The sequence below is a fragment of the Phaethon lepturus genome, unplaced genomic scaffold (assembly GCF_000687285.1).
Source record: "Phaethon lepturus isolate BGI_N335 unplaced genomic scaffold, ASM68728v1 scaffold17512, whole genome shotgun sequence".
In the NCBI taxonomy this organism is placed as follows: Eukaryota; Metazoa; Chordata; class Aves; order Phaethontiformes; family Phaethontidae; genus Phaethon; species Phaethon lepturus.
This window is the reverse complement of record NW_010525713.1, coordinates 49,531-61,250: the sequence shown is the minus strand read 5'-3', so window position 1 is coordinate 61,250 and position 11,720 is coordinate 49,531. Positions and strand designations below refer to the sequence as shown.

Here is an 11,720-nt window from a genome sequence, read left to right as displayed (position 1 = left end):
GAACGTGAAATCTATGATCAGTTCATGAAATATAAAAGGACCATTTTTAAGTCACTGTTTGCAATACAGAATCTGAACCCAGCTGCAATGCATCTTTGCAGCACTGCGCTGAAATTTTCCTCTGTGAACATCAGTTTTGGCAATGGCACCCAAAAAAACCCCAGACTCTCAGATAACTCTGTAATTGGAGAATTTTAATTTTTATTCCTTTTAAAGCAGACATCAAGCCATTTCTGAATTAATAGTGAGGGATTTCTCCAGACAAAGCTGTTTTCCTCACCTCTAGCAAATTTAGTACTACTGAAACTCAGTAGCAGAGTTAAAAAAAAAAAAATCATAGAATCATCACAGAACAGTTTGGGTTGGAAGGGACCTTTAAAGAGCATCTAGTCCAAGCCCCCTGCAGTGAGCAGGGATGTCTTGAACTAGATCAGGTTGCTCAGAGCCCTGCCCAACCTGACCTGGAATGTTACCAGGGATGAGGCATCTACCACCTCTCTGGGCAACCTGTACCAGGGTTTCACCACCCTCATGGTGAAAAAGTTCTTCCTTGTGAAGGTCCCAGAACACCTGTAATGGCGGCATCACTGTAATGCCAGCTCCAGACTGCACCAGCTGATGATGCCGTCCAGCTCCTTACTCAAAAAGGAGACATCACTTGTCTTGTTTATTCAGTATCTCTCAGTTGTTTAGCAAATCAATTTTAGTTTAGAAATACCACCAAATGCCTTTTCTTCTTTATTCACAGCATACTACAGGTGCTATATTGTAGTCATGTTATAGTACGTGAAGTTACTAGGCCATTCATAACATGCAGCACCATACGTAAAAGGCACGCCATTCTGGAGCATGTAGATGGGAAGCAAGCAATTAAAAATAGTCTGAGCCATTCTATCGCACCCCGGATGGTATTAGAAGCAGGATTCCCAACCTCCAGTAAAAAAAGCCCTTTCCTGTAATTCAAATTGTATTTTGTTGCTTACATATTTTTCATTGATGCATAAAAAAAATGCTGGGCGGTATTTACTAGGCTGTATAAATACAATTACATCTGCTGGCTGGAAACATTTCAGACTAAGAAGTCCAAGCTCCATAATACAATGCGTGTTGACTTCAGAGAAGCTGAGAAGACTCAGGGCTTGAAGATGTGCAACATTTTTATTCATAATAGCTGAGACCATAGAGAGAAACACGTGCAATTAGGGTGCAGTTGAACAAAGCGCGAAACCCATTGCCTTTAGAATAAGACCAATGACTTCACGGCAATGAAGTTGTTCTTCAACAGATACATAAAACGCAATTAACAATTTATTACGCAATGAAGAAGCGGAGGCTTTACTGCCAGCGCAGGCCCTGGTTGTGCTCAAGTCTTCACAGACAGGCTGTGCTGGGCCTGTCTGCACAACGTTCAGACCTCGAGCTGTAACACCGGAAGGCTCTGCACTTCGGGAGCAGTGTTTCAGAGCTGAACTCCTCTCCCTTTGTATCAGTCAAAGATGTCAAAGACATGACTTTGGTTACGTATTTCGCCTTACGTTTCTACGTGAACAAAAAAATAAAAGCACGTAAGTGAAAAGTGATACAGCAAGAAAATGCAGCATTTTATGAAGTGCTCATTCCCCTTCCTTTGATTGTTAATGATTATTACCATCACCACCTCCGGTTTCCCTCATACACAATGCTCAGGAACGCATGAAACCCAGATGCTCCAACCAACGTTCATTATTTTGACCATGCTAAACATGCCACCATCTTCAAAGTCTTTAACAACTCTATTCCTTCATTTTCAAGGAAGGAATTTGCATTTTTGGCTGTCAGAAACCCTCTCTTCTGGAGTCCTCTCATTTGCCTACCACTACTGTGGATTTGTGATTTCTCCACCTACTTTCTCCAAAGGTGCGCTACCCCATTGCCATCCCTAAGCTCATCTCTGGAGCTCTCTACCTTTAGGTGATCTTCAGACGCGGTTCCGTTACGCCAGGTCAAACAGCTTACACGAGGACTTTTCTTTCTAGTCTCCCTGTGCCACTATCTGCAAGCAGTAACGGAGCCCAGCCGTTCAGGAGAACTCAAATAAAACTGTTCGTTCCCGAATGACAGCACAGAGCATCTCGCTGACTCTATGATAAAATATAGCAAGTAGCAGCTCACCAAGTATTACACAAGTGAACCAAGAGATGGAAACACATTGAAAAGTAATACAAACTAACAAACTGAGTAAAGAACTGAAAAGGGGTGTTTTAGGGGTTGGTTCTGTCAGCAAGTAGTAAAAGAGGATTAGTCAAGATACAACAAATAGATCACAGAACCTGGATATTTTCAGCTTGCAAATTATAATTTTGTAAGTCATCTTTGAACTGTGCTTTTTTTTGGCAAATATATATAATTTATTTAAAGAGTACTTGAAAGCTGTCACTAGTATGCAGCCTGTGTTCCCCTTTCGTGTAGTTTGAGATCTGTGTGGGAACGTGACCTTGTGAAGTCTTGGTACGAGTTTGTCAACACATCACAAACGTTTGCTTGACTCCAGAGCATCTGAGAAGAGTATTTAAATCTCTGAAGGAGATCTCCTTTTTATATATGCTCCATTAAGTCACATAACAGTGCTAATTTCAGATCTCTAAGTGATTAACTCCTACTTCAAAAGTGACTTTTGGGAGGTTGAACATGTAAACTGGCTCCATAACCGAGATCTCCACTCCCATACAACTAACACCACATAGCATGGCAGTGGGGCGTAAAAAGGTCCTCACCTCTGACAATCCAAACACTCTGGCAAATATTTGAGTTAAAGAAAATAACCTTCAAGGCAGCATTATAGGTGGAATACAAAGCTTTGCCCTTCTCTTGACGCTAGCAGGAGTGTTGCAGTAATGCAGATTGTTCCAGTTATTCTTGAAGATCAGCTGACAAAACCAGCATAGGTGACAACAGTCCTTCATGGATGCCAATATCTTTCTAGCATGGCAGGCGCCTGGCAGTATCAGCCAGTATTCCTCAGGGCTGCATTTCTGGAATTGCTGACTCTGGACAAGGGAAAGCATTTTTCGCTTACCCTGTGAGGTCCCTTGATGGACCAGCTCCACTGGGACTGGACTCCCCTCAGGCCCCTCTCCGCTTCTTGCATGGTAGCGTGTTGTCAGCCCGTGGGATTGAGAACCATGGAGAGCTTTTCTCATCAGCAGAGCAAAGGTTACCGGGCAGAGATGGTAAAGCACATTTTTGGCCAATTTTGTCTCGCATACAGGCATCATTCACTGGCAGAGATAAAGGTCTCAGCCCAAAAGCCACGTCACTGTCTGTCACCTGTTGCAGCCACAAGGCTCCGTGGCAGCGACAGACTTCCCCAGATCCACGTTCAGGAGGCATTTATGAGCGAGACCACGCTCCCCCTTTCCTCAGGGCTACATTTCAGCTGCTGGGGCTGGTTCTGCAGCATCACAGGACTTAACCGAGCTATGTAGAGTCAAACTGGTTTCACAATACAGTACTGGGGAAAAAATGTCAAGCAGCAGATAATTTACCTTCAACACAGAGCTAATTTTTTTTTTTCTAAAACATACTAGGCCTGCAAACGATGGGCAAGCAGCCTTAAGATTGCCCAGAAAGCCACCTCTGCTGACTGTCTCAATTTGCAGATTCCAGCACCATCCAGACTGGGTTCAAAACCTGTTTGCGAGTTTTCAGGCCTCTTGCAGTCCCGCTCATTTCTAGCTGCTTCCTTCCCTGCAGGCATCAGCCTACACTGAACACTTCCAGAACTCCCTTATGCTTTCTCTTCTTACACCCACTTCCTTGCTACTGATTAAGTATTTCTCTGCCTGTGTCAGCAGCTTGCGGACCAAATCCTAGACAATCATAGAATCATTAAGGTTGGAAAAAGACCTCTAAGATCATCGTGTCCAACTATCAACCCAACACCACCATGCCCACTAAACTATGCCCCAAAGTGCCCAATGTTTTTTGAGTGCCTCCGGTGATGGTGACTCCACCACCTCCCTGGGCAGCCTGTTCCAATGCTTCACCACTCTCTCTGTAAAGAAGTTTTTCCTATTACCCAGTCTAAACCTCCCCTGGCGCAACTTGAGGCCATTTCCTCTCGTTCTATCGCTAGTTACTTGGGAGAAGTGACCAACACCCACCTCACCACAACCCCCTTCCTTTCAGGTAGTTGTAGAGAGCGATAAGGTCTCCCCTCAGCCTCCTCTTCTCCAGACTGAACAAACCCAGTTCCCTCAGCCGCTCCTCAGGAGACTTGTGCTCCAGACCCCTCACCAGCTTCGTTGCCCTTCTCTGGACACGCTCCAGCACCTCAGCATCCTTCTTGTAGTGAGGGGCCCAACACTGAACACGGGATTCAAGGTGCGGCCTCACCAGTGCCGAGTACAGGGGCACGATCACTTCCCTGCTCCTGCTGGCCACACTGGTTCTGATACAGGCCAGGACGCTGTTGGCCTTCTTGGCCACCTGGGCACACTGCTGGCTCTGCAAAGAAAACCAGCATACAGTTCAGCACACTTACAGCATAGTTAGCACAGATAACTTTATTGCTGAGTTGAAAGCTGTTCAGAGAGCAGGCAGGGACTTAAATGGCTCCAGCTGGTTGGTGGTAAAAAAATTACACTTAGGATTTAAGATGGTAAACATAGGATGATGATGAGAGATCACTTCCAACTCTACTGTGCTTAGCAGTTGCAGAAGAGACCTGCCGTCACAAAGAGAAGTGAAAACGTCACACCAGCAACAGCTCTAAAATAGGCTGGGAAGGGAGGAGAAGGTGGTCCACGTAACTGAAGAGCAACGATGATGGCAAAATTAAGCATCTCAGAGAAAACTGTCAGCCTGCAGCTAAGAGCTGCAACAGCCAGAGCAGCACTACAGTTCATCTGCAGGAGTTGCTCCACGGCTTTGCCATGGTTTATCAAGGTGGGACACCAGATAAAGAATACCCATTGAGTAAGAATCAGGACAGCAAGCTCCATAAAATAAATGTTAGAAAAGGCACTTATTGACTGAGAGTTCAACGGGGATCCATTTATGAAATGGAGGTAATTTTATAAAGCTCCTTGACTTTCAGCCAACTCCCTGAAGAACCCCTTGTGCAATGAATGAAGGTGCTGATTTCCAGGTAACACACAGACACTAATGCTGTGACTGCAAGGTTTTGCAGCGCTTTCCCAACATCTAGAGCTGTATCTCCTTTTCCATATCTTGGACAATTAGCCAAGTTCTATTAACACATTTTTTAATTCAGATTATAAACCCAAATCAACTGGAATTAATTTGCTAACATGACATATCAATTTCAACAGTCTTAGGAGACCATCTCCAAGGAATTAAATACTTCACTCCTGGCAGGCATTCTTATGGGCTAACTAACATAAAATAGTCTTTTGAATGTGAAAAAAGTACATATTATGACAGTTGATTTAAAAAACTTATTTCTCTCTCTTCATTAAGACTCTCCTAGATGAATGCAACTGAGCATTAAACAATCCTCAGCATTTCCATAGCCAAAAATCACCCCTTAAATGATTTAAGTGAACTTTAGCCTGTTCTTCAAGTACTTTGCACTGGCCCCAGATCCACTGAAATAACCGACTCCTTCCCTTTTCACCGGCTCTCTGTCAACCCCCACCCAGCGACAGCCTACAGAGTCAGGAAAATTTACAGTTCCCCAAAGACTTGTTAGTCTTGAGTACAAAGCCAGTTTTGGAAACTTTTTCCTTGTTCCGCATCAGCCCAGTCTTGTTCACCTACAGAAAACAGAGGTAATCTTCTCTTGATTTTGCAAGCTTTGTATGATGAGTCGTAAGCTTCACGCTGGCAAGTAATATTTAGCACCGGCACTGAGCCTACTTAAAACATTTTCACAGGAGCCTACATAAAGTGCTGATAAACATCAGTTTGATCAACCACAGATCACCTTCCTACTTTTGTAATACACAACCTCAAAAAATAGATTCCAGACATCTCTTCACACCAACAGACAGATTTTGCAACTAAATTTCTGTTCAGAAATTTAAATCAGAAATTTTCATACTTGTTGCCTAAACACTATCCCAGTAATAGCAGACCGTTTGAGAATCTAGTGATAATTTTATTTTAAAAACTCCTTTATAACTCAATAAGGTCGGTACCAAACTTGGCACTGGTACCAATGGTTTGCCAAAGCTGGATTACCCCATTACCTCTCTGAACAAAAAAGCAACAGCAGGCAAGTACAGCTTTCAGGATGCTAAGTCAAGGACATTTAAACAGCTACACTCAATATTCAGCCGTAAGACAAATTGAGCAAAACTGTCCTTAGTGTACAGAAAGCTATATTAATCTTTTATAGTAGGTTTTCTTTATTACCAGCACCGAAAATAAGTCACAAACATAAAAGCAGCAAGAGAAAAAGTTGGACTAACGGGAATTATTTTTCCCCTGGCCTTTCCCTCTCTCTCTCCCTTTCAAGTTCTCCATGGATACAGATATCAAAGCGTATGCCGTGTGATAATGTAAATCAAATCATACATTTAAAATGCATTTTAATTTATGTACAGTAGTTACCGCTCCTGAAAGTTATGCAGTCCCTGCAATTACATTCTTTGTAAGGTAACTCTTCACTTTTCTCTGCTGAATCTTCTGATGGAGAAACAGAAGAGGGGTGGAACTGAGGAGTAAGGAATGATCACAGACATTAAAAATTTTGGGAATTCGAGCAGTCAACCTCAACGAGTATTCTACGAAGTTCCAGAAATAAATGGTGGCAACGTGTATATATTGCAATTTTATTTCATTCGCTCAAACAAAACGTTAGCATGTAAGAAATTTAAAATGACACAATATGATAAAAATAGCAGAGAATGAACTGAGAAACTAAAAAGAAGGTAAACCTAAATGCATGAAAAGTCAACATTCATTAGTGATCATCTTCAGTCTTTGATTGACACGATGCTCGATAACTTGTTAAAACAATGAACTGGAAATCATCATGACTATCTGAAGAGATTTCAGCACCAGCACTAAGATTTTTACATTCAGTTGGTTTGCAGTTGACTTGGTAGCCACTTGTCTATAGTACAGGTTTATCACAGGTCAGATCACAGTGTTGAGGAAAGCAACGCCTTCCTGGCATTAGAAAGGATCCCTTAAACTGCCCTCAGCTTAAGACATCCATTGTACAAAAGCACAGAACCATCACAATATGGTTTTTAAAGAACTTAGTTACCAGTAAGCAAAATAATCTTAGCTTCTGCAGTTCATTTTCAATACTGAAATCTCTGGAAACGGTGCAACTGTCAGTAGGACAAGAAATGTCTACAGTAATCTTTAATTCAATCCGATTTTCTGGAAAGAACCGATTCGGCAGTTTGGGATTACAGAAAGTATGTATGTAGAAGCAGCACAAAAGACGACATCTGTTCCTTTTTCTTTTAAACAGAAATCATGTTAATTGTAGACCAAGGCACAAAACGTTTAGTGCATAAGCCAGTTCCTTGCACAATCTAGTAGTTCAGCCTTTAATTTTGGACCACTTACACCCATTCACGCTATTCCACTATGCTACTCTTGAACTCTCCCAGAAACAAATCAAACATGATTTCTGACAAGGGTAAACTTCCTTAATGCTCAAAAAGTCCGTGTAAAACAAAAAGTTACATCGACAAAGATGAAAATGCCTCCTCTTGTTTTGAGAAAAACAGTACTCGACAAGCTTACTATGGATTTTTTTTTAATGCTTTCAATAAATGCATGCAGAAAAATGTTTTTATTTTTCCTTTTTTCTTTTTAAAAAATGATTAATAAATGGAGTTAGGCAATATTTCCACTGTAGTATTCTCTTAGAATTTGAACCTATAGAAACAGGAAATGTTCGAATTGGAGAAAAATTTCCCATTGAAGCCTTTCCAAAGCTGTAAGTGCTGTTTTGCTTTGGTATTCAGCACTTAAGACAGTATGTTATTGAAAGCATTTGTCCTACAAATGGAGCTGCATATACTTCTAAGCTGAAACATTAATCTCTCCAAAAGTTTTAAGTAAACTTTTCTTTTGGATCAGCACAGATCCCAAAGCAAACATGGCACTGTTACGGCTCAGAAAAATTGACAGTGCAAAGGAAAAGGGAAGATTCTGATCCATATTCTTTGTCCAAAGCACAACAGATCCAAGTCACAGAATTTCTATTCCACTGAACTGTACCACATTAAAAAAAAATAATAAAAATAAAATTTTACAAGCATAAAATCTGAAAACCCTGGGAAACAGAAAGGTATCATCCCCCCTAAAAATTATTCCCAAATTGTTGACCGAAACCAATGGCATACCATTGCTGTTTTTCAGGGTTTGGGTTGTGTGGAGCTGTGGGGTTTTAATTGTTTTGAGTTTTTTGGAAGGAGGGTGGCAGATAAGTTAGGAGGTAAAGGGGACATTTACTGTGACCTGACGCTCTGTCATTCTAAGGTAACTAACTGCTGTCCTGTTTCATTAAACAATCAAAAAAGGAGTCTCAGAAAAGAGTGAAGCAGAGGGTTATGGTAAAAAGGTAAAGGACAACGCACTTACACAGGTGCATCCTCAGTAACTCAGATGCCTACATGTTTGTTCTCTCACCGAGAAATAAGTTAGGTTCACATGGGAGTTTCAGAACCATTATGGAAGTATTACTGAATTTCAAATAGAAAACTGAAAAAAGATACAAAAGGATTAAGTACCTGGTTCCATTAACATGGTTACTGATAAAAGTCACGTTTTCCTCATTGTTACACATGCATGTAAGATGAAGAAAAAGTGTAGAAAGTAATAAAAATATGTCACCTTCCCCCTCCCTCATCCCGCATCTTTCTGGGCATAAATTAAGCCTTACAAATGAAAAGGCTACTCTGTGACATGCAATTTTTTCTTTTAATTAAAAAGCTGGCTGTGTTGTGTTACATTACAAAAATGTCCACATGCATAAATCTAAAAAAAGCCCCAAAATCTACTGTAAATCTACAACATACTAATGATTTACATTTGACTGCTGATTCGCATTATGTAGAAGTCTTAGATTTGGTAAAGCATCGTAACAATGTAGGAAGGCATCTACATCTTTAAACTCTGGACTGTATTTGCTTTTTTTATTTTCCTATAAAATTGCATGAAGGCTAACTAGAGAGGCTTCCTATCATAAAATTCCAAAATCTTGATATGTCATCACTGTCTAGGTCATTCACTTACAAATATTGCCCTTTAAAAGCGTGCGTTTCTAATTGTTCCATGTTTTGTGAACTGAACTTCTACACATCTGATCTTTTAAATTATTCATGGAAATATCAGATATGATAGGAAGACAAACCTGAGATACATTTGAAGTACAACAGTATAGCTTGCTAACTCCTTCATTAATAAAGAAAACCTCTCTGAAAAGCCTTCCCAAGCTTTTCCCTGTTTTTTGTCTTAACAACAAATTCTGAAACATGTGCAATTTTATCTTGACATGAGTAGACTTCAAAGCACTGTGATCTTGTCTGATAGGTGTAGGAATTTCTGCATAATCATTACAGTAACTTTAAGAGTCTTTTCCACCCTGCTGTAAAGGTCAGAAAAAAGCTGCAAACTAGGAGGGGAATAGCATATCACCAGAGTGATGTCTCTGAAGCTTTTCAGAATAGGTTGTTTCTCCCTCCTTCCAAGTGTCTGTCTGTCTGTCTCCGTTTTCTTCTAACAGCTCACAAAACGTAGTCAGTTTTATACCAAGTTAAAGAGTCACATCGGCTTAGTACTAGTCTTTCTATGCAGTATTCGACTTGCTGAGTTCCTGCCTGATAGCTAGAGAGAAAGAGAGAGAGAAGTTAAATCAAACAGTCAAAGTCAAGGCAGAAAGCCAGAATACACGACTGACCTCTTAAAGAGGGCTCACCCTGCTCCAACAGTCTTAGAACGCGAATAACCTACACATAAGATTGACACTTCTCTGAAGCCACATGAAGCTTTCTCAACCAGGCAGTACCCTTTTTACGACTGTAAAATTTTTGTTAACATCTTATTTTTCTGTCCTGCATCTCCAGCAAATCTATGACCTTACCTGATGACAATCACTACCACTGGGATTATCAAGGAACACGTGTGGTCGTATTTACATTTTTTTTGTTTGTTTTAAAAGCAGCCTCAGGGCCCTCCCTTGTCAGCATCATACTGTTCTAAAAGGCTGTGCTACACAGCGCAGTCAAAGTACAGGGAAAAGCACTGCATTTTCTGTAGCCCCAAAACAGCCAGCCTTCCTATGACATCAGTTGATGACGTTTGATATTTTACCAGCAATAGTATCAGTTTAATATGGCTTTTTTTTTCGTTGATACTTTATTTTAGTACTTTCCACAAGTCAAAAACAAATGCACACCAAGGTAGTAAAACACAATTTTATTTACTTCTTGACTGGTGGAGCTTTAAGCTTATTCTTTCTCAATAATTTCACTTGATTACAGAAGACTACTTAAGAAAGTATCTTCTGTTATAATAAAAATGAAAATTTCGATAATTCTTTTCTTTGACTCTTAGGTTACAGACCAAAGAGGAAAAGAAGCACAATCCTAGTTTGAATATTACCAGTTTTGAAATATGCACCTCAGCAGCTCTGGATTATTTAAAAATAACCCACCTACCACCACATAATACAAGGATAACTGCAAATGATTCAAATACAGCATCCCTCCAACCACTTTTAAAAGACACTACTTTGTGTCAGTGTGCTATTAAAATAAAACACAGGAGGAAGAACATACAGGCACATCAACTGGAACAGGTCTGGCACAAATGGAAGTATGCCACCACACTAAAAATAAAGCTACTTTTACCAATATGTCATTCTTGGGCTAGAAACACATTATATCTACATTGTTGTGCACCTGTAGCTACTTACTCTATGAGCAACAGCAGCAAACATATTGATACCTACCATCAATGAGTTCTTCCTTTAATTTTGTTAACTCCTTCCTCATTTCATCTAAAATGTCCTATGGTGTCAGAGCATAAATAATAGATTAGTTTTGCAACACAAACAGATTAGTTTTGCCACCTGTAATTTTCTGCTGAGAGAAATCCAAAATTCTTCCAACTTTTCATCAACTTTAACCCTTCTGAAATGCATAACCCAGCCTTTATCTTCCAACTTCATCCATAAAAGGCATCCATAAAACGTCCTTACTGCAGGTACAATGAAGAAAGAAAACTCAAACCCTTCTGTAGAAGTTCTACAAATTGATTCCTGTGGAACTTATGAGAGAAGGGACATATTCTCCATCCTCCATCATCTCCATCCAATTAACAGTGATGTTAATTGATGATTTGATGACAATGTTTTTACAAGCACAGTGGAGGGTAGTGTCTGTTTCTGCAGAGGAGACTGCCACCTCTTGGCCAAAGCTGTAGTCGACAGGAAACTCATCCAGAAGATTCCATCTGTTTCTTTTTCAGCTTTAGGGTTAGCATGCTGTTCACAACTGAGCATGCAATTACTCTAGTGTACTCTAGACTTGTTGAGTCCTTTATGAGCTCTTGGTGGAAGACACACGCATGGACACACCTTCCCTGCCTGAAGTCATGCCTGGCATAAGAGCATGTACTGAAGAAGTATGTCTTGCAATTTGCCAAGTCTTAGATAAGACTCTTGGGCAAACAGCAAGAAGCCTTGGAGCAGAAGCGTGGCCACCAGTTGCTTGGAAGGGCAATGGCAAGTAAGAGCTTCCCACATGTCC

General features: G+C 40.6%; 1 protein-coding gene across 6 annotated transcripts in view; it reads right to left on the bottom strand.

Annotated features, from left to right (window-relative positions):
- Positions 1-8,376: 8,376 nt before the first annotated feature.
- The window catches only part of ENAH (enabled homolog (Drosophila)), a 51,072-nt gene continuing 47,728 nt past the window's right edge, over positions 8,377-11,720 (bottom strand). For 3 of the 6 annotated variants that reach the window (XM_010282853.1, XM_010282855.1, XM_010282856.1), the window contains 2 exons: positions 10,922-10,979; positions 9,415-9,795 (listed from right to left, as the gene is read on the bottom strand). In XM_010282853.1, the coding sequence (XP_010281155.1) occupies positions 9,758-9,795; positions 10,922-10,979 (96 nt within the window). In that variant the 3' untranslated portion in view covers positions 9,415-9,757. Of the gene's footprint in view, positions 9,796-10,921; positions 10,980-11,720 lie in introns of all 6 variants that reach the window. The other 3 variants (XM_010282851.1, XM_010282854.1, XM_010282852.1) reach the window with 2 other exon arrangements.